The sequence below is a fragment of the Myripristis murdjan genome, chromosome 2 (assembly GCF_902150065.1).
Source record: "Myripristis murdjan chromosome 2, fMyrMur1.1, whole genome shotgun sequence".
NCBI classification, from domain to species: domain Eukaryota; kingdom Metazoa; phylum Chordata; class Actinopteri; order Holocentriformes; family Holocentridae; genus Myripristis; species Myripristis murdjan.
The window spans coordinates 15,100,046-15,124,229 of record NC_043981.1 but is presented as its reverse complement, the minus strand read 5'-3'; the positions used below and the strand labels follow the sequence as shown (position 1 = coordinate 15,124,229).

Below are 24,184 nucleotides of genomic sequence, written 5' to 3'. Positions count from 1 at the left end.
TGACACTTTTTTCTGGAGCAGTAGCGCCCCCTAAGGCCTGTGTTTGTCTGCTACATATGCCACACTGTCCTGTTCACATAGACAAGCTAAGTCATCTAAATACTAACACACAGAACAGAACAAGGACGTCCATAATGTACATACATAATTTCAGAAAAAGACTAAAATTTCTCTTGAAGATTCAGTAACTTAGAAGTGGTACCCAGCATGTTCTCAGCACGGCATCAAGCACATCTTTAGTTTGCAGCAGATTTGCATTAATGATTGCATCCTTGCAATCCTGATTGTGTCTTGTGCACAATCTCTCTTGACACGAGACGACAGATGGACGGGAAAGAGATAAAAATGAAGGGACATGGTGGTCAGATGAGGACGAAGAGAAGGATGGACAGAGATGGAGACAAACACCACAAATCTAAAAAAAAAAAAATACTACGCAGAGTTGTCTGGAACGTTTTTAAGCCCCCAGTACTTTTTGGCTGACCTTAACTTAGTTCTAAATGTCATTGTCAGATTTTTATTCTTGCCATTGCAAATATCCATCTGAACAAAACACTGAGTCTTAAAATTTGATGAGAAGTGTTCTGAGCTTGTTTAGAGATGAGACATGAAACTACACCGGTGGAAACAAATATGATTATCTCACTACTCTGGCAGAATTTTTCAGTTGTTTTAAGAAAAATGAGAGCTTGAAGATGAGAGTACGTGATCTTGTTAAAATGGATGAAGTGCAGCCACGACTTTGGAATTTCAAAATGTGAGTAAATTACTGCAGGCTTGAGGAAAACGCTCTTGAATGCATGCGTGTGTGTGTGTGTGTGTGTGAGCTTTTTCTGATGCCATCCGCACAACAGCAAAGGAACCATTTCAAGGAACAAAAACAAAAAGCAAACAAAACAACATTTTTGGAGGATGTGAAACATAATCAAGAACTAAAGTGGTCCCTAATCCTGCCAGGGTAAAAAAAAAAAAAAAAAAAAAAAAAAAAAAAAAAAGGTTGCGGCAGTTACAGGCCACATCTATGATATTAGTGTGTCTGACAAATGCAACAGAACAGCAATCTCAAAAAACAACCTCTCAGCGTGTGTTCTTGCTCTGTGCCTGCGTGAATGAGTCAAGGTAGAGAGGAAGTGTTAATGTCACGACCTTCATTTATCTCGGAAGCCCTTCAGCACATGCATGTCTCGGAGGGCTCGGGGCAGAATGAGCCTCCTCGATCGAGCTCATCACGATTGGTCACAGAAACAGAGCGATGAAACGCCGGAAGCTAAAGACCTGGCAGGCCAAACTCCTGAAGTAGAAAACTCAAGACAAAGCACTGACAAGCATGAGGGGGAAAAAAAAAACAAGCTGAACAGAATGAACCCAGGTGAAAACAGTGAGCAAAATGAGCAGGTAGAATATGGTCTCTGCTGCCATCTAGTGGTGATCAGCAGACTCGCCTTGAGGTGTAACAGGTGCACATCATGAAGACATCACACTCATTGGTCAACTTATTATTTCAAACCACAGGCGTCCATTGATTCTTGAGGTTGTCAGACTTTACATAGAGCTTCATGTCTTTTAGTGAGCACATGATGAAGACACACAGCTAGGGGAACATGTAGATAGGAAGATATACTAAATTTATGTATGTTTTGGCATCATTTTCCAGGGCCCAAACAAGGGCTGAATAGCAGAAATCAGCCTCCCAGCTTCATAATATTACTACGTTTTCCATCAAGCCAAGGGAAATTTGCAGTTGCTCCAATATAATTGTAAGAAAGTCTATTAGAGCAGACAATCAAAAGACTCGACTGCATCACGTGATTTAAGAGAATTCCCGAATCTGCGGGACTTTCAGTTTCATTTTCCTGCCATCCAGGGCATGTCGCAACCTCCTCCACTGTGGTTGCAAAAAGGGCTGTTGTGGAAGATGCAAATGTGACGAGGCAGCACTTCAGTGCACTGCCCTTTGCTACTGTGGTGGACTGTGTCATCATACGTCACTTTGTGTTGCCACACTTTCCTTCCTCTTTGGCTTTATTAAAAATGCCTTTAGGCTAAATGGTATCCTGTCTCTGTACTGCTGTAGAGTTCCACTTTGGCCATTGCCATAACACACATGCATTTCATGGCATATCTGTCAACATCTTAGAAAACATGTACAGTATACTCTACCGAAATACATATTTTGATGGTTTTTACTATATACAAAGCAGACTTTACAGACAAGCCCCCAAGATGTGTTTGAACTTCGTGCCTGAAAGTGTACGAAGAATGACTGTTTCTTGTTCTCGAGGCTCTACATTGCATCAAGTCTCAACAAGAATGAATGAATTCTTTGCCCATCGATGTGTAGCCTTGCCAGTGTTCCTTGCCTTTACTGGTTTTGACAATGTGTCACCATTTGGAGGCAGGGGTAAGAAGACGACACAGGATACATGGAAAAACTTCAGTGATGTGACTCGTGCCTTCTGTGCCTTGGCTACCACAGAAATGATGACCTGGACAGTGGGAATGGATGCATTTTCATGTGAAGGAACCAGGTCCATCAAACAGCCCACCAAGTCCGACTTGGTACCAGTTCTCAGCCTGCCCATTTGTGACAGTGCTGGTGGACATGCCTGGTTTTCATGCTCAAAGAATTCATCCAGATTTCCATCACATGTCTGTGATGCAATGTAGAGCCTCGAGAACAAGAAACACTCATTCTTCAGGAATGATATTTTCTTGTTGAGACTTGGATTTTTCTTGGACTGGAGGCCAGCCAGTTAGAGGGAGGTTTTTTTTTTCTCTTGATGGGAAATTTTGTGGGGTATTGTCTGGTTAACTGGAAACGCTGAAGGCTGAAACATGCAGCAAGAGAGGGAAAGGAATTCGTTGACACATTGAGCCATCCAGTGCCATTCCTGGAAATTGGCCAGAGTATCTACGTATTTATGAGAACAAAGCGGAGCTGTTCTCCTTCCTGGCAACTTGTGTTACATCCCTTGCACCTGAGAAACAGGTAATCAGCACTCATCATGCTGCTTGCCTTTACTGGTTTTGACACTGTCATCATTTGGAGGCAGGGGTAAGAAGATGACATGGGATACATGGAAGAACTTCAGTGATGTGACTCGTGCCTTCTGTGCCTTGGCTACCACACCAGATGTCGTAGATGACTGCATAATTTTTTTTTTTATTTGCAGCGATGGCGGTTCTCGGCCACCGTACGTCTCTCAATTTACCTGCCTTTTCATGTGCAGAAGAAATTTATGCGCTGGTACAAACCTTTATCATCTAAATTCATAGTGCAGACTACAGCTCTGTAAATACCATCAAACTGATGCAAGCTGTGCAGTTGGGTCTTTAAGTTAAAATTATTCTTGATTTTGGAAATAATCATTGATTTGTGTTACCATGGGCAGCTTTTTGCCTCATGATGATTACTGACTGAAAGTTAATAACCACCAAGTCCCTGCACAGTATAGTACAGTACAGTAATTTATTTATATGAAATGTTTAATTGAACCATTATCAAAACCATTGTCTTTTGCCTCTAGAGTGTCAACTTGTCACAGTGTAAGCGAGCCACGCTCATTTCTTGTTCTAAGTGTGAAAATGGCTCTGCTGAGTTTGCTCTGTGCAGATGATGACACATATAGTCCAGTAATTTTAGGCCAAAATTGGGGTCAACCTAGGACAAATTGCAAGAGAAGCAAACTCAACTGATTTTGTATCCTCAGTTTGTCCTGAGTGAGGGAAAAAAAAGTCCCAAGAAATCCCATTGGTGGAAAGTTTTGAAAATCACCTATTTATGACCACATAATACCAAAAAAACACTGTTTTTAACACACAGGGGAAAGGGGTTGTAAATGTTACTTTCAGATATCACTATAAAAATTCACAAGTTGATTACACACATAAAGACAAGAAAAAAAGTCAATTACAAGTTCTTTGAATTATTCTGTTTTCACATGCATATCACACATTATCTGATTTGATATGCGCTAATAAGGAATATAAGGAATAAATGCCAGAAGAGACATTTAAACAGTGAATTAAAAGGTTATTATATATATAGTAACCTTGAATTAAAAGGTTACTATATAACAGTGAATTAAAAGGTTACTGTATATATAGCAACCTTTTAATTCACTGTTTAAATGTCTGTTCTGGCATTTATCCCTTATATTCCTTATTAGCGCATATCAAATCAGATAATGTGTGATATGCATGTGTAAACAGAATAATTCAAAGAACTTGTAATTGACTTTTTTTCTTGTCTTTGTGTGTGTAATCAACTTGTGAATTTTTATAGTGATTTCTGAAAGTAAAATTTTGAACCCCTTTCCCTGTGTGTTAAAAACGGTGTTTTTTGGAAATATGTGGTCATAAATAGGTGATTTTCAAAACTTTCCACCAATGGGATTTCTTGGGACTTTTTTTCCCTCACTCAGGACAAACTGAGGATACAAAATCAGTTGAGTTTGCTTCTCTTGCAATTTGTCCTAGGTTTTTTCATAAAATGACTGGACTAATAGGAGGCTTCTTTGTTGGATCACTTCCTTTTGAAACTTCACACACACGAAAAGAACCAAGTGCACACCTACAGGAAATAACTTTGGTAAAGGAGAGCGCCTGTTCTCAGTTGAGAGTGAAGCTGGTGGTGATGATGATGATGATGATGAAGACGGAGATGGCTGCTGTCTTTGTCAACACGCTCCTTCTGCTCTGCTGCTGCTTCATCACCTCCACAGGTACGAGCAAGGATGGAAAAGAGTCATTTCTCATATTTTTATCAGTTCAGCTTCAGGGATTGCTTTAATTCAATTTGTCACTACATTTTTCAAACAGTTTTGAGAAGTGCCACACCACAAAACAAATGAAGTTGATTTTCTTCTTTTTTTTGTTTTAACACAGTTCTTCATTTGTTTTAACAGTTTCACTTAGTTTTTTTTTTTTTTTTTTACAGTCTCGTGTGAATGATTTTCTCTTTTGTATTTCATAGGAAAGATCAAAAGTCCTTTATACCTGAAAATGCCATCTTTTAGTTTTTATTCAGTTTATTCTGGTGATCTTTTGCCTCTGATTGCTCAACCGTCAGCTGATTGTTATTTTTACTCTCTGTGGGTTCAATATTTGATGATACCAGCTGTTTTTGGCATGTGGGAACAAGGGTGCAAGCACTATGCAAGCACTTTTAAAGGCTGATATTTAAAAAAAAAAATGCCTCAAAAAACTCCAGAGTATTCAGAGTTGTCAGTGTTTCTCCAATAAGTTTTTCTTGTCAGGGTGAAAAAGCCCTGAAACAGCTCTTAGACCATCAGAGGACGATAGAAGTCTCCACTAATTTATTAACTAACTAATTTCTACTTTTGTGAATCTGATCAAAATGTCTCATTAGAATCAGTTCATGTTAAGGTCTGCCCATAGATGGTCACTGTAGAACTGATCATTTGTACAATCAATATTGTTGGCTAATCAGTGAAACTGCATGATGTGAGAGGTGGACAGCGCTGGCTGGACCACATGCTGTCTTTCTTCATCTCTCTGTCTCCAAACACACACACACACACACACACACACACACACAGAGAGAGAGAGAGAGAGAGAGAGAGAGAGATGTAGGAAACTGGAACAAGACACTGTTGAGTAACTTCAACCTCAAATTTTCTCTGCTGTAATGTCTTTTTTTATTTTACAAAAGGACTTTTCAAAATGAGATTACAAAGAACCAAAATGCAACAAACCAGATCAGATTTTTGGGGTCAAACATTTGACCCCGGCAATAAGAAACCACAGAGTTTGGCTATAATCGTTATTTTATCTCTTACATGTGTGGTGTCTTTCATCGTTTGTCTTTTATGGTTTCTGCTGTTCAGCGTCTTGGTCAGGCAAGAATTTGTTCTCTGTGGAGTTCCCAGGTTAATTATTGGTCGATTAAACAAATAAATAAATAAATTAGTGAGCACATAAGTCAATAAAATATACCCCAAAATAACAATGAAATACCAACAATTGCAATGACAATATTTCTAAGAGAGCAAATTGATATCTGAATTTAAAATTAACAGAATGAATTTAATAAATAAACAATAAAAACAAAGACTTGAAATGAAATACATGAAATTAATTTTAAGACAGATCAAACTGAAGCAGGTTTAATGTCCACAGTGAGCCATAGTGTCTTTTAGACAGTGTCCACAATAGGAAAACATGCAGTGATTTAATTTTAGACCAATGTGTAGCAAAAAGGCAATAATGTTTGTAATTATGTAGAAATAATTCACTATGATATGAAGTATTTAAATCAACTTATTTTGCTGGAATACCTGGGCAAACTATATTACCCAAATAATGAAACTGTGCTTATCATTGTTATGAATGCCAAAATTATAATCATAAAACCTCACGTTTTTAAGTGTTGCCAATAAATACTTTGGATGAATAAATGTTTTTTTTTTTTTTGTTTGTTTGTTTTTTAAACTGCTGTCAATTCTGACAATCTCTTGCACAGGAAACAGTCAGGAGACAGCGGCAAGCTCCAGGGATTCTTTTTTTTTTTTTTTTTTTGTGACAGAGCTAGACACAACTTGAAATGTTAAGTCTATCAGCTCACAAGTGGTTCCCACAGATGCTTATCTTGTTGAACACCTGTTCACACATGTCAGTGTCATGGTGAAACTGAAACTGAGAATTATCGGCTGATGCACTGCTGAGAATTGGCAGTGGACTTTCAAAATAAAGGGTTCTGTAAGGTCCCTAGTCCTTTTACAATATGCTCATGTAGAGCTTGCAAACCTTGTTCACTGTAATTATACTGATTACAAAAGTTCAGCTAAGATATGCCTAACTAAAAGTCAAATTACTGTCTTTAAATATACTCATAAAGTATTTTCTTTGACTTGTTTCTGTTTTTATTGCTTCTTCTGAAAACAAATCAAATCATTTTAGCACTGAAGTTGACACAGTCATGGTATTCTGTAGTGTGATTATACAGAATAGATCTCATTAGAAGCCATTGCATCCCAAAATAAATGTAAAATTAATTTCTGTTTATTCTTCTCTGTTCTTCTCTTTCCTCAGTTTCTCAGGAGGATGTCTATGCTGCAGCAGGTGAGGACGTCACGCTGCGGCTGAAAAACAAACTGGACTCATCAGAACGCCTGTACTGGATGCACAACGGAAAACAAATTGCCTCGATTAGGTCAGGAGTAGTTTTAGGGGATAACAAAGACGTAGGGACAGATGGATCTTTGACACTGAGGGACTTGAAGAAAGGCTCTGTGGAAGTTTACACCTCACAGATTTACAAGGGAGGTATTCTGATCCGTGAAAACACCTTCATTGTACGTGTGCTGGGTAGGTAAACATCATGAATACACATCATTTCTGATTAATGACTATGTGACTTTATCTGTTTTGTGATTTTTAGGACATTTAGCCTGAGGATCTCAGGTCTTCTCTCATGTAATGTGATGTGTGTCATTAGTTATATAGCTGCTGCATGAACTATTCAATCCACTGTGTTTTCCACAATGTCTTTATTATGTCATGATTATATTAATTTTTCAATGTGTTTATTATGCCCTGTAATCTGATTTATTCTAATCTAATCAGGAAAGGTCCAGAAACCTACACTGGTGGCTACCTGTGAGAAAAACACAGAGACTTTCAAGTGTCAATTTTCTGAGGTGAGAAAAATCAAGAAGTTTATTGAAACATGATCAACCATTGTTTGTGAGTAATTTCATTTTCAGTCCATAAACACTGACAGAAATACTGTCAGTGTTTATGGAGACAGATTAATGGTCCAGCTGCATTTTTCAGTGGTGAATTCAAAAACCAACCTAAGAACATACTTGCAGCCCACAAGTTCATGACATACATTTTGACATCAGTCAGCTGTGAGATGTTTGCATGGAGATGAAATTTTATTCAGTTGAACGGAAAAAGGAAATGGACAGGGTTTACCACAAGATAACACAACCAACCGTGAAGTTCGTCTCTCTAGTTTGAACAGCAAGCTTTGCACACTGCAAAGTTTGAAGCCACTCAGTGGTAGCAGCAGGAGCGGAAGCAGTCATATGTTAAAAATAAAACTTGTCACAGCTTCGCCATACCATTTTCATATTGCTTTTATGATATATGATGGCATTTTCTGATGGGTTTTGAATTTTTCATGGGAATAAAATAATGAAATAATGGATTTATTTATTTAATTCCTGTGTCCTAAAGTTTAAGAGTGACTGAGTATCCTTCATTATCATACTACATATTGCAAAAAATCAGCTGGAATTCTGAAATACCTTTGCCGACTCTTTGGACGCCTTACCCATCATGAGTGGAGAGGATTGCCACCAGACTTGTTTGTCTACATCGTGCATGCTGACACTTACATTAGGTGGGGCATGTAATTGTAGTAGAAATGCATTATCCAAAGCATAAAGATGATTTTTTTTTTTTTTAGAATTCCAGGTGGTACTGCCTTTTATTCACTGGTCTGTAGATTCGTATCCTCCAGGAAAAAAAATATCTCAATCATCCAGCATTAGAGCTGCTGACCTTGTCATTTTCTCCTCTTTTAGGATAATGTCAGCGATAATGCCAACAACTGGTTAAAGAACTTAATGCTAAAGCTTTAGCATGAACACTGGACAGATGATTTTCAAAATCCTTTCCTCTCATATTGGCTGAAGTGACCAAACTCCCAAAAAGTCACTGCAGTCCTGCAGCTATGAATTCTATCAATATAATCCATCTGTCCTCGGTGTTGTACCTGACAGGCCGAGGGTCTGACCATCACATGGCTGCAGGATGAGGAGCCGCTGAAAGAGGCCGGCCCAACTCTGACACGGGACCCAAAAAAACTGACAGCAGAGAGCAGCTTCAAATGCAACATTTCCAACCGCGTCAGCTTTGAAATCAGCCAGACGGTTAAAAAAACCTGTCCTGTGCCTGGTCAGTATTAATTTGATGTTAATCTCATGTGTCTGTTTGTGGATAAATGTATTCTGCATTGGCTTGATGTTAAAAAAAAAAAACACATCTGGTCCAGTTGGTATCATCCATCTCTAATAAAATGGATATATGATTGTGAATTGTTGCTGGTCACTGCTAAAAACCTCTAGCTGTCAGAGCCTGTGACCAAAAGAACTGTTTAAATGAAGTTAATTTCAGTTAATCTCTTATTTTTCCCTTCAAGAGCAACCTGCCACTAAACTGTTATTTGGGTTTGACTTCTGGACCATGGTGGGCATCCTGGCTGGTGGAGGAGGTATGTTTGTTTAGCAGATCTCTATTGCTGGAGTGTGTTAGACGGCACCAACACAGCCAGTGTTAGGGGCTGTGTTTTCACTATCCATACTGCTTACACATGTTTACATGTGTAAGCCTTTGTGGCTTAATGTGTGCACAAAGTGCCACGTTGCTGGGTGTCATATGTCTCTCACAGTGCTGAAAGGCCAAGAAAAACTTATCTATAGCAACAGCTTCACCCAGGTGCTGCTGATAAACACAGTGATTGGTGTTAAAAGTATTTCAGACAACATGTTCAGCTTTTAGTCATCTTTTATAAGGTTGTGTGCCTCTGTCCTCACCAGGTCTTGTCCTGCTGCTGATTATCGTCACCATCGTTTTATGCACCCGGGCCAGACGCCGACGATACAATCAACTGAAGGGTGAGAGAGAGAACTTCATGTATCGTCCTTTACACTTTGTCCTGCAAGGCCCAAAGGAGTTTGGTATAAAGTATAAGCAGAAAATGAATGAGTGCCCATGTCTGTTGCTTCTGATTTTTCACAAACGTTTGCTTTTCCCTTGCAAATACAGAATAGTTTTAAACTTTGAGGCTTCTTCTGGTAATTACTCATCACTTTGTTCTTGCAGCCTATGATGGGGATGTTATTGAACAGGCCTCACTTCTGTTTAAAGGGTCACAAGCCAAAACAGCTTTTTCAGTCTGGAGAATCTGAGGTGTGAAAATGACTAATGTGCGATTTTGAAGACTTCAAACGTTTGGTTGAGAATAGCAGACAGACGTAAGAGCAGCAGCATGACGGTGACATCACCCAGTGGCCTCAGTTGTAGTTTGATCACAAAGCAGCACACAGCTGTTTCTGCTGGATATGGTTTAGCTGAGGCAAACCAAACCTTCACAGAGATAGTTTTAACCACAGTGATATCTGAAGTTGGACAGTAATAACTCAGAGTGTGAGTATCTGAAACAGTGAATCTGTAATTGATAATGCAGTTGTGGGTTATACAAGAAACTACATTTTCAGAACACAAATTTTCCAAAAGGATCTATCATGTATCTATTCTTTCATTCTTACCCAGCGGAGGGGAGGGGAGAGCTTGAAATGGCATGGTCCAATCAACAGCAACAACAACAACAGCAACAGTACCAGCCAGCCAGACACGGTGATCCAGGTAAAAGTTTGGCCCTTTCTAGAGAATCTGCAGTTCAAACACAGCAGGTGCCATCATGGAGACACTCTGGAAAATTGGTTGTGTGTGAATAATGTCTAAATATATACTAACCAGGCTAGGGAAAAAATATTTCCAAGTATTTCAGTATGTAATGAACTGATTTACACAAAACAAGTGGTTAACTTTTCACATTGATTGGGCAAAGAGGGGTGTGTCAATGGGCGTGGCCTCTCACAGACACATATCATTACTGGCCCAATTACACAACATAGAGGCACTGCAGAGCGAAAACTGCCCTTCCAGTTTTTTCCAAAATTTGCCACAATGGTAGCGTGCAGATATGTAGTGCAGACTGGCCACATGGTGTTGCAGTATTTGTTTAAACCTGTTAAAATGTGTGTTTTTGATAATGCAGTGGCTTTCAAGAGATTTTCAGGGTCATGAAACTAAGTCGACACATAAAAAAGCACCTGGAATGCTGATGGAAAATTCGGACTTTCCAAATTTTTGTTTCCATGAAAATTGTCTTCCTTGCTCATGTATCAGGGTCAAGTTCCCACTACAATTGGGCTGACAAAAAAAACACCAACCTACGCAATGACTGTATAAGACAAGTTGAAAAATATATATTACACTTGAAAAATTCCCAGGTATTCCATGACGTTCCTTGTGTGGAATACACACCTCAAAAACCCTCATGTAAATATTCTGGAGATGGTTTGAACCATAGGAACCTTATTAGGAAGGTAACCCCAGACTGTCTACCTGCTGTCCAGGCTGCAGGTTAACAGTACAGCATTTGATTTTTGAGGGTGAGCTGACCTTCATTTTTCACTTCACTTGATTGCAGGGCTCAAGGCCAGCTGAGGTAGATGAGGACCAGCCTCCTCCTCTTCCTCAGCCCAGGAAGAAAGGTCCCAGAACTCAAAGAACGAGATATGACGTCAATCCATGATTTCAGGAGATGGATCCTCTTGTCCTGGTCTCGCCTGCCTTTCTCTGCTCCTTCAGTCTCCTCCTTTACCGATTCCCCTCACTCCTGATCTTCTCCTGTGACAAAACCTCAAGATCAAGTATTTTATGAAATGTTTCAGTCGAAGACATTTCACTTCTTTGTGCTTTGGGGCTCAAAAACATGGTGTCGTGAAAAGCATTTTCTGTAAAGCAACTGTGCTCTTTATTCTGTAACACAGTAAAAGCTGTGCAATTCTGAAATTTTACCTTAAACTATGAATAGTCACACTTAAGCTAAAATGTAAATGTAAATGTAGCTTAATCCTCTACATGCAAATGAGTTTTGATGACATCACAAAACAGACAAACAAACTTTGGAGAACTTCTGGGTTGTTTTCCCTTGTACAGACTCACAGTGCTAATATGGTGATGTATTGTTAACTAAATCTTTCTTATCCCATACTCTGACATTTTATAATAAAGCACATTTTGGTGTAAGTGGATCTTCTGTTAGAGCTCTGCTATTTCTGAATCTACCCAGTTTCCAGCTGTTTGCAGTTGCAAACAGCAGTTATCAAATGAGGCAAGGCAATCGTAAACAAAGCTGTGGATTTGCACATTCAGCAGGAGATCCTGAACGTTTCGGGGGAAGACTGCATGTGTGAAAGGGGTTATAGTTTGCCTGATTTGTGCATGGAAACAGCATTTGTCTGTAGTTCTAACACATGCAGGCCCTCTGCTGCTGGTGCCACGCTGGCTTGGTGCATGTTGGGTAAAAGCAGTAGGAGAATGGTGCTTGTACATTTTCGTCACGAATGGAAAGGCAGTTACAGGCCTCTATTTAGAAAAGTACAGAAGATTCCTCTGTTCCCTCTTCCATTCATCAAGGAAAAATCTCAGTGAAGCATTTTAGAGCCAGCATCAAGGCACTGGAGCTGGTATTTGTCCTGACAAATCTGAGAGACTTTCAGTGACCACCAGGGGGCGCTACTGGCCTGGGAGTGAGGCAGTGTGGAAAAGCAGCAGGAACAAAGAGCATCACTCACTGAATAAAGTCAAGGGCTGATTTAAGATGCACTGCATTTAAAAAAAAAATGAAGAAAAAAAATTCAATGCTGTTTAAGTCCTTCTTGAGACAAATTTTAAGAAAATTTAATTGTGTCTTTTGGAAAAATGATCTTCTTATTATTCAAACGAGCACTGCAGGTAAGTGTCAAGATTTGATTTAATGTTAATGTGGAAATCAAGACCGCACTGAGTCAAATTTAAGACTATTTAATGACTTTCAAGGCATCTTAAGACTGCCTAAGGACCTGCAGACACCCTGATATGGTGACAGTCCCAGTGCTTATATTGCTGGCCAGCTGGTGAGCGGCTCTGACTAAAAGGCTGACACTTTTTTCTGGAGCAGTAGCGCCCCCTAAGGCCTGTGTTTGTCTGCTACATATGCCACGCTGTCCTGTTCACATAGACAAGCTCAGTCATCTAAATACTAACACACAGAACAGAACAAGGACGTCCATAATGTACATACATAATTTCAGAAAAAGATTAAAATATCTCTTGAAGATTCAGTAACTTAGAAGTGGTACCCAGCATGTTCTCAGCACGGCATCAAGCACATCTTTAGTTTGCAGCAGATTTGCATTAATGATTGCATCCTTGCAGTCCTGATTGTGTCTTGTGCACAATCTCTCTTGACACGAGACGACAGATGGACGGGAAAGAGATAAAAATGAAGGGACATGGTGGTCAGATGAGGACGAAGAGAAGGATGGACAGAGATGGAGACAAACACCACAAATCTAAAAAAAAAAAAAAAAAAAAAAAATACTACGCTTAGTTGTCTGGAACGTTTTTAAGCCCCCAGTCCTTTTTGGCTGACCTTAACTTGGTTCTAAATGTCATTGTCAGATTTTTATTCTTGCCATTGCAAATATCCATCTTAACAAAAGACAGAGTCTTAAAATTTGATGAGAAGTGTTCTGAGCTTGTTTAGAGATGAGACATGAAACTACACCGGTGAAAACAAATATGATTATCTCACTCCTCTGGCAGAATTTTTCAGTTGACTTAAGAAAAATGGGAGCTTGAAGACGAGAGTACGTGATCGTGTTAAAATGGATGAAGTGCAGCCACGACTTTGGAATTTCAAAATGTGAGTAAATTACTGCGGGCTTGAGGAAAACGCTCTTGAATGCGTGCATGTGTGTGTGTGTGTGTGTGTGTGTGTGAGCTTTTTCTGATGCCATCCGCACAACAGCAAAGGAACCATTTCAAGGAACAAAAACAAAAAGCAAACAAAACAACATTTTTTGGAGGATGTGAAACATAATCAAGAACTAAAGTGGTCCCTAATCTTGCCAGGGTAAAAAAAAAAAAAAAAAAAAAAAAAAAAAAGGTTGCGGCAGTTACAGGCCACATTTATGATATTAGTGTGTCTGACAAATGCAACAGAACAGCAATCTCAAAAAACAACCTCTCAGCGTGTGTTCTTGCTCTGTGCCTGCGTGAATGAGTCAAGGCAGAGAGGAAGTGTTAAGGTCACGACCTTCATTTATCTCGGAAGCCCTGCAGCACATGCATGTCTCGGAAGGCTCGGGGCAGAATGAGCCTCCTCGATCGAGCTCATCACCGATTGGTCACAGACACAGAGCGATGAAACGCCGGAAACTAAAGACCTGGCAGGCCAAACTCCTGAAGTAGAAAACACAAGACAAAGCACTGACAAGCATGAGGGGGGAAAAAAACAAGCTGAACAGAATGAACTCAGGTGAAAACAGTGAGCAAAATGAGCAGGTAGAATTTGGTGTCTGCTGCCATCTAGTGGTGATCAGCAGACTCTTGAGGTGTAACAGGTGCACATCATGAAGACATGACGCTCATTGGTCAACTTATTATTTCAAATTGATTCTTGAGGTTGTCAGACTGTACATAGAGCTTCATGTCTATGTCTTTTAGTGAGCACATGATGAAGACACACAGCTAGGGGAACATGTTGATAGGAAGATATACTAAATTTATGTACGTTTTGGCATCATTTTCCAGGGCCCAAACAAGGGGTGAATACCAGAAATCAGCCTCCCAGCTTCATAATATTACTACGTTTTCCATCAAGCCAAGGAAAATGTGCAGTTGCTCCAATATAATTGTAAGAAAGTCTATTAGAGCAGACAATCAAAAGACTCGACTGCATCACGTGATTTAAGAGAATTCCCGAATCTGCGGGACTTTCAGTCTCACTTTCCTGCCATCCAGGGAGCGGCGAGGTCATTCTAATATCCTAAACCTGTTTTGGTGATGTAAACTAATGTTTGTGCGTCCATGAGAATAGGTAAGTCACCTAGGCTACTTACTTTATTTACCCTCAAAGTTAAATGGATGTGCTCTGTATATAGTTTAAACCTGTTTAAAGTTATTTATTGTGTCAAGGTCGCCATTGCTACACTATATTGCCAAAAGTATTCTCTCATCTGCCTTCTCACGCATATGAACATGAGTGACATCCCATTCTTAAAGCATAGGCTTTAATATGATTTCAGCCCACCCTTTGCAGCTAGAACAGCTTCAACTCAGTCTCCGCTCTGATTCACCCCAAAGGTGTTCTATCGGGTTCAGGTCAGGACTCTGTGCAGGCCAGTCAAGTTCATCCACACCAGACTCTGTCATCCATGTCTTTATGGACCTTGCTTTGTGCACTGGTGCACAGTCATGTTGGAAGAGGAAGGGGCCCGCTCCAAACTGTTCCCACAAGGTTGGGAGCATAAAATTGTCTAAAATGTCTTGGTATGATGAAGCTTTAAGAGTTCCTTTCACTGGAACTAAGGGGCCGAGCCCAACTCCCGAAAAAGAACCCCACACCATAATCCCCCCTCCACCAAACTTTACACTTGGCACAATGCAGTCACACAAGTACCATTCTCCTGGCAACCGCCAAACCCAGAGTCGTCCATCAGATTGCCTGATGGAGAAGCGTGATTCATCACTCCAGAGAACACGTCTCCACTGCTCTAGACTAGAGGGGCGGCGTGCTTTACACCGCTGCATTCGACGCTTTGCATTGCACTTGGTGATGTAAGGCTTGGATGCAGCTGCCCGGCCATGGAAACCCATGCCATGAAGCTCTCTACATACTGTTCTTGAGCTGATCTGAAGATCACATGAAGTTTGGAGCTCTGTAGCTATTGACTCCGCAGAAAGTTAGCGACCTCTGCTCAGCATCCGCTGACCCCGCTCTGTGATTTTACGTGGCCTACCACTTTGTGGCTGAGTTGCTGTGGTTCCCAATCGCTTCCACAAGGGCATGGAAGGGCGCAAGGGAGTAATTTTGTCTAGAGCGCCAACATAGGTAAAGCCGGCACTGATCCCAGGGTTTCCAAAGATTCGACATACATCTAAAAATGATGGAAGGAACAAGCGCAAAATTTACAAATGAATACAATAAAATAGATAAATAAATGTATCAATATAAATAAAAAATAAAAACAACTTTCACTCAGTACATGTGTGATGTAGCTTCAGTGAAGCTGCACTTAGGAGATGTAGAATCCTGGTGCCATGATGCCTCCCCCAGACGTGACAACATCTTCACTGTTTCCTGCTTGTTCAGAGGAACACTGATGAAGCCCTGATAGGTGAGGCATCTGCCAAATCCACAAGACTATTTCTTTGCCCTTGAGAGAGCAAGCCGTCTCTTCCCCTAATATGTTTGCATATTCAAGGTAGAGGTAGAGTTCGGGTGAGAGAGTGTGTGGGCTGCCCCAGAAAGTTTCACATGGGTTATTATTGCTAAACACTGTGCCATAATGGCTCAGTGTCAGCTGTTCACAGATGGGCTTATTTGAATCAAGTGCTGGTTTTGACTGAGTCCTCCCTTTGTCTCACTGGATTGTGTTGGCAGGCAGCGTTCCCTGCTGGGAGGCACAGAAAGCTCTGCTCTTTAGAAGTTCATCACAATTTTATCAGAATCGATTGGCATAATGGCAACGATCAAAATGTTGAGACGGAAATGAATTCATCTTTAACAGTTGCTTACTTGGGAATAAAAAAATAAATGTAGTGGAGGTTAACACACCTCTCTCAGTTTACCTTCCTTTTTATTTGCAGAACAAATTTATGTGCTGGTACAAACCTTTATCATCTAAATTCATAGTGCAGACTACAGCTCTGTAAATACCATCAAACTGATGCAAGCTGTACAGTTGGATCTTTAAGTTAAAATTATCCTTGATTTTGGAAATGATCATTGATTTGTGTTACCATGGGCAGCTTTTTGCCTCATGATGATTACTGACTGAAAGTTAATAACCACTAAGTCCCTGCACAGTGTAGGACAGTACAGTAATTTATTTATTTGAAATGTTTAATTGAACCATTATCAAAACCATTGTCTTTTGCCTCTAGAGTGACAACTTGTCATAGTGTAAGCGAGCCACGTTCATTTCTCGTTCTAAGTGTGAAAATGACTCTGCTGAGTTTGCTCTGTGCAGATGATGACACATAGGAGGCCTCTTTGTTGGATCACTTCCTTTTGAAATTTCACACACACGAAAAGAACCAAGTGCACACCTACAGGAAATAACTTTGGTAAAGGAGAGCGCCTGTTCTCAGTTGAGAGTGAAGCTGGTGGTGATGATGATGATGATGATGATGATGATGATGATGATGAAGACGGAGATGGCTGCTGTCTTTGTCAACACGCTCCTTCTGCTCTGCTGCTGCTTCATCACCTCCACAGGTACGAGCAAGGATGGAAAAGAGTCATTTCTCCTATTTTTATCAGTTCAGCTTCAGGGATTTCTTTAATTCAATTTGTCACTACATTTTTCAGTTACAGTTTTGAGAAGTGCCACACCACAAAACAAATGAAGTTGATTTTTTTCTTTTTTTTATGTTTTAACACAGTTCTTCTTTGTTTTAACACAGTTTCACTAAGTTTTTTTTTTTTTTTTTACAGTCTCATGTGAATGATTTTCTCTTTTGTATTTCATAGGAAAGATCAAAAGTTCTTTATATCTGAAAATGCCATGTTTTAGTTTTGACAGTCAGTTTATTCTGGTGATCTTTTGCCTCTGATTGCTCAACCATCAGCTGATTGTTAGGGTCCAGGCAGCCTATGCTGCCAGGACACTATTGTATTCCTACGTGTTCTTTCTTCCTTTTTCTTACTTCTTCTTCTTCTGAGGAAATCATACTTCCCATTGGTGAAAAATCACCAAACTTAGCACAAACGTCCAGTCCCATGCCAGATTACCTCAGCTGCAAACTCAAGTCAATAGTCCTGATGGTGGCGCTATAGCAAGCCTCTAAAGTTCAAAACTTTGAAAATTCATAACAAATCAACCATATGTGCTACAACTTCACAACTTTCATCAAACTGTAGCCCTAATACTGAAGAAACTTTTGTGCACTCAAACCTATGCAAATTATGAAGTCCATCACTCTGTTTTTTTTCAAAAACTGTAAAACTTATTAAACCTATCTCCTCCCACAATTTTTGCTCAATTGACACAAAAATGGATACAGAGCATCTTCAGACTGTCCTACACAAATGTTGTTTCTCAGATTTTTGATTTGTCAAAAATTGAGCCTACAGTGCATCAAAATGTTTGACTGTAAATGGTACTATAAACATATACCTGCAAATTCTCACTAAATAAATCTTCAATGTTCATGAAAAAATGGACAAAATTCTAGAGTCATGGTAGATGATGTGTGGGAAGTTTCAAATGTGTATCTCAAAAACTGAATTTTTGACAGCATTTTGAATTTTGCTCTCATGTGAACAATTGGAGTCAATGCAAAAATGGCATTTTTAAACATCAGTTTTTCACTTATGGAGCAAATCAATCATTGTTAAAAACAAATGATCAACATCTCCACGCTGTCTAGATGCAATATGTATATTTTCAGATTTTTGTCTTAATAACTGAATTTTTGACAGCTGTTTAAAATCTGCCTTTCCATGCATGGATGGCTGCTGTCCTGCAGGTCAGTGATTGGCTCAGTCAGTCTGTGAAGCTGCATGTGAAGTTTTAGCTCAGTGAGAAAGAGGCAAGGCCTCGGTGTCAAAGAGTTTGAGTTCAAGCATCAGCTTGTACAACATTCCCACGGGCGAAAATTCACCAAACTTTGCACAAAGGTCCAGTCCCATGCCAGATCATCATTGTCAGATTTTTGTCTTCATGACTTATTTATTTATTTTACAGTGGTTTGAAATCTGCCTTTCCATGCATAGGCGGCTGCTGTCATGTGACTGTCTTAGGCAATTTGTGAAGCCTCACATGAAATGACACTTGCCAATTAGCTCAGTGAGATAGAGTGTTATAGCCTCAGCTGATACAAAATGCACATAAGAATGCCACCTTTCTTTTCATCTTCCTATTCTCTTCTTGTTGCTCAGAATTGCCTAAACTTGCCTGGCCCCGACCATTGCTGCACAGCAGCTATAATGTTTATTGTATTTTAGTCTGCTGTGTTCATTTTGTCCCTATTGTTCCTCCATAGTCTTGTCAGCTTGTTTGTCCTCACACCTGCCCTGCATTGCCTCATTAGCCCCGCCCCCGTGTTGCATGTCTTTGTTGTGTCTTGGCCAATCATCTGTCCCCTCCAGGCCTGTGTCCTGCCCCTTTCTTACCAGGTGTGTCAATCAGTTCATATTCATATTCTTCTGCTTGTTGCTTCGAATTGCTTAAAACTGCCCGGACCCGACCCATTGCTGCACAGCAGCTATAATTATTTTTACTCTCTGCAGGCCCAATATTTGATGATACCAACTGTTTTGGCATGTGGGAACAAGGGTGCAAGCACTATGCAAGCACTTTTAAAGGCTGATATTAAAAAAAAAATGCCTCAAAAACTCCAAAGTATTCAGAGTTGTCAGTGTTTCTCCAATAAGTTTTTCTTGTCAGGGTGAAAAAGCCCCTGAAACAGCTCTTAGACCATCAGAAGACAATAGAAGTCTCCACTAATTTACTAACTAACTAATTTCTACTTTTGTGAATCTGATCAAAATGTCTCATTAGAATCAGTTCATGTTAAGGTCTGCCCATAGACGGTCACTGTAGAACTGATCAATTGTACAATCAATATTGTTGGCTAATCAGTGAAACTGCATGATGTGAGAGGTGGACAGCGCTGGCTGGACCACATGCTGTCTTTCTTCATCTCTCTGTCTCCAGACACACAGATATGTAGGAAACTGGAACAAGACACTGTCGAGAAACTTCAGATGCACTAAAATTTTCTCTGCTGTAATGTCTTTTTTTATTTTACAAAAGGACTTTTCAAAATGAGATTACAAAGAACCAAAATGCAATAAACCAGATCAGATTTTTGGGGTCAAACATTTGACCCCAGCAACAGAAACCACAGAGTTTGGCTGTAATCGTTATTTTATCTCTTACATGTGTGGTGTCTTTCAGTCTGTCGTTTGTCTTTTATGGTTTCTGCTGTTCAGCGTCTTGGTCAGGCAAGAATTTATTCTCTGTGGAGTTCCCAGGTTAATTATTGGTCGATTAAACAAATAAATAAATAAATTAGTGAGCACATAAGTCAGTAAAATACATCCCAAAATAACAATGAAATACCAACAATTGCAATGACTATATTTCTAAGAGAGTAAATTGATATCTGAATTTAAAATGAACAGAATGAATTTAATAAATAAAAACAAACAATAAAAACAAAGACTCGAAATGAAATACATGAAATTAATTTTAAGACAGATCAAACTGAAGCAGGTATAATGTACACAGTGAGCCATAGTGTCTTTTAGACAATGTCCACAATTGGAAAACATGCAGTCATTTAATTTTAGACCAATGTGAAGCAAAAAGGCAATAATGTTTGTAATTATGTAGAAATAATTCACTATGGTATGAAGTATTTAAATCAACTTATTTTGCTGGATAACCTGGACAAACTACATTACCCAAATTATGAAACTGCACTTATCATTGTTATGAATGCCAAAATTATAATGATAAAACCTCACATAATATAGTCTCTTTGGCACTAAAGGTTTAATTAAATTGGCAAACATTAAAGAAAAAGCTGTTTTTAAGTGTTGCCAATAAATACTTTGGATGAATAAATGTTTTTTTTTTTTTTTTTTTTTTTTAACTGCTGTCAATTCTGTGTCTTTCTGACAATCTCTTGCACAGGAAACAGTCAGGAGACAGCGGCAAGCATTTCAAAGCTCCAGTGATTCTTTTTTTTTTTTTTTTTTTTCTGTTTCTGCTTCTCTGTTCTTCTCTTTCCTCAGCACAGGATGTCTATGCTGCTTTACAGATGCTTATCTTGTTGAACACCTGTTCACACATGTCAGTGTCATGGTGAAACTGAAACTGATAATTATCGGCTGATGCACTGCTGAGAATTGGCAGTGGACTTTCAAAATAAAGGGTTCTGTAAGGTCCCTAGTCCTTTTACAATATGCTCATGTAGAGCTTGCAAACCTTGTTCACTGTAATTATATTGATTACAAAAGTTCAGCTAAGATATGCCTAATTAAAAGTCAAATTACTGTCTTTAAATATACTTATAAAGCATTTTCTTTGACTTGTTTGTTTTTATTGCTTCTTCTGAAAACAAATCAAATCATTATAGCACTGAAGTTGACACAGTCATGGTATTCTGTAGTGTGTTTGTATTAAATTCATGTGATGATGCAGAATAGATCTCATTAGAAGCCGTTGCATCCCAAAATAAATGTAAAATTAATTTCTGTTTCTGCTTCTCTGTTCTTCTCTTTCCTCAGTTTCTCAGGAGAAGGTCTATGCTGCAGCAGGTGAGGAGATCACGCTGCGGCTGAAAAACAAACTGGACTCATCACAACGCCTGTACTGGAAGCACAACGGAACAAAAATTGCCATGATTAGGTCAGGAAAAGTTTTAGGGGAAGAAAAAGGCTTAGGGACAGATGGATCTTTGACACTGAGGGACTTGAAGAAAGGCTCTGTGGAAGTTTACAAATCAGAGATTTACAAGGGAGGTATTCCGCTCCATGAAAACACCTTCATTGTACGTGTGCTGGGTAGGTAAACATCATGAATACACATCATTTCAGATTAATGACAATGTGACTTTATCTGTTTTGTGATTTTTAGGACATTTAGCCTGAGGATCTCAGGTCTTCTCTCATGTAATGTGATGCGTGTCATTAGTTATATAGCTGCTGCATGAACTATTCAATCCACTGTGTTTTCCACAATGTCTTTATTATGTCATGATTATATTAATTTTTCAATGTGTTTATTATGCCCTGTAATCTGATTTGTTCTAATCGAATCAGGCAAGGTCCAGAAACCTACACTGGTGGCTACCTGTGAGAAAAACACAGAGACTTTCAAGTGTCAAGTTTCTAAGGTGAGAACAATCAAGAAGTTTATTGAAACATGATCAGACATTGTTTGTGAGTAATTTCATTTTCAGTCCATAAACACTGACAGAAATACTGTCAGTGTTTATGGAGACAGATTAATGGTCCAGCTGCATTTTTCAGTGGTGAATTCAAAAACCAGCCTAAGAACATGCTTGCAGCCCACAAGTTCTGCATGGAGATGAAATTTTATTCAGTTGAATGGAAAGAGGAAATGGACACGGTTTACCACAAGATAACACAACCAACCGTGAAGTTCGTCTCTCTAGTTTGAACAGCAAACTTTGCACATTGCAAAGTCTGAAGCCACTCAGTAGTAGCAGCAGGAGTGGAAGCAGCTATATGTTAAAAATAAAACTTGTCACAGCTTCGTCATACCATTTTCTTATTGCTTTTATGATATATGATGGCATTTTCTGATGGGCTTAGAATTTTTCATGGGAATAAAATAACGAAATAATAGATTTATTTATTTATTTTTATTCCTGTGTCCTAAAGTTTAAGAGTCACTGAGTATTGTTCATTATCATACTACATATTGCAAAAAATCAGCTGGAATTCTGCAAGGCCTTTGCCGACTCTTTGGACGCCTTACCCATCATGAGTGGAGAGGATTGCCACCAGACTTGTTTGTCTATCGTGCATGCTGACACTTCCATTAGGTGGGGCATGTAATTGTAGGAGAAATGCATTATCCAAAGATTTTTTAGAAATCCAGGTGTTACTGCCTTTTATTCACTGGTCTGTAGATTCATATCCTCCAGGAAAAAAAATATCTCAATCATCCAGCATTAGAGCTGCTAACCTTGTCATTTTCTCCTCTTTTAGGATAATGCCAGCGATAATGCCAACAACTGGTAAAGAACTTAATGCTGAAGCTTTAGCATGCACAGTGGACAGATGATTTTCCCAATCCTTTCCTCTCATATTGGCTAAAGTGACCAAACTCCCAAAAAATCACTGCAGTCCTGCAGCTATGTATTCTATCAATGTAATCCATCTGTCCTCGGTGTTGTACCTGACAGGCCGAGGATTTGACCATCACATGGCTGCAGGATGAGAAGCTGCTGAAAGAGACCGGCCCAACTCTGAAATGGGACCCAAAAAAACTGAGAGCAGAGAGCAGCTTCAAATGCAACGTTTCCAACCTCGCCAGCTTTGAAATCAGCCAGCCGGTTAAAAAAACCTGTCCTGTGCCTGGTCAGTATTAATTTGATGTTAAACTCATGTGTCTGTTTGTGGATAAATATATGTTTGTGGATAAATATATTCTGCATTGGCTTTTTGTTAAAAACCACATCTGGTCCAGTTGGCATCATCCATCTCTAATAAAATGGATATATGATTGTGAATTGTTGCTGGTCACTGCTAAAAACCTCTATTTGTCAAAGCCTGTGACCAAAAGAACTGTTTAAATGAAGTTAATTTCAATTAATCTCTTATTTTTCCCCTCAAGATCCACCTGCCCCTAAACATTTATTTGGCTTTGACTTCTGGACCATGGTGGGCATCCTGGCTGGTGGAGGAGGTATGTTTGTTTAGCAGATCTCTATTGCTGGAGTGTGTTAGACGGCACCAACACAGCCAGTGTTAGGGGCTGTGTTTTACACTATCCATGCTGCATATACATGTTTACATGTGTAAGCCTTTGTGGCTTAATGTGTGCACAAAGTGCCACGTTGCTGGGTGTCATATGTCTCTACACAGTGCTGAAAGGCCAAGAAAAACTAATCTATAGCAGCAGCTTCACCCAGGTGCTGCTGATAAACACAGTGAGTGGTGTTAAAAGTATTTCAGACAACATGTTCAGCTTTTAGGCATCTTTTATAAGGTTGTGTGCCTCTGTCCTCACCAGGTCTTGTTCTGCTGCTGATTATCGTCACCATCGTTTTATGCACCCGGGCCAGACGCCGACGATACAATCGACTGAAGGGTGAGAGAGAGAACTTCATGTATCGTCCTTTACACTTTGTCCTGCGAGGCCCAAAAGGAATTTGGTATAAAGTATAAGCAGAAAATGAATGAGTGCCCATGTCTGTTGCTTCTGATTTTTCACAAACTTTTGCTTTCCCTTTGCAAATACAGAATAGTTTTAAACTTTGAGGCTTCTTCTGGTAATTACTCATCACTTTGTACATGCAGCGTATGATGGGGATGTTATTGAACAGGCCTCACTTCTGTTTAAAGGGTCACAAGCCAAAACAGCTTTTTCAGTCTGGAGAATCTGAGGTGTGAAAATGACTGATGTGCGATTTTGAAGACTTCAAACGTTTGGTTGAGAATAGCAGACAGACGTAAGAGCAGCAGCATGACGGTGACATCACCCAGTGACCTCAGTCGTAGTTTGATCACAAAGCAGCACACAGCTGTTTCTGGTGGAAATGGTTTAGCTGAGGCAAACCTAACCTTCACAGACCCTTCAGATCTGTTCTGAGATACTTTTAACCACAG

The 24,184-nt window shown here is 39.5% G+C and overlaps 1 protein-coding gene across 1 annotated transcript in view; it reads left to right on the top strand.

Annotated features, from left to right (window-relative positions):
- Positions 1-24,184, top strand: part of LOC115373162 (carcinoembryonic antigen-related cell adhesion molecule 1-like) — a 71,126-nt gene that overhangs the window by 33,517 nt on the left and 13,425 nt on the right. The window contains exons 6-8 of the mRNA XM_030071442.1: positions 8,754-8,928; positions 21,647-21,720; positions 22,759-22,933. Coding sequence (XP_029927302.1) covers positions 8,754-8,928; positions 21,647-21,720; positions 22,759-22,933 — 424 coding nt within the window. The remainder of the gene's footprint in view (positions 1-8,753; positions 8,929-21,646; positions 21,721-22,758; positions 22,934-24,184) is intronic.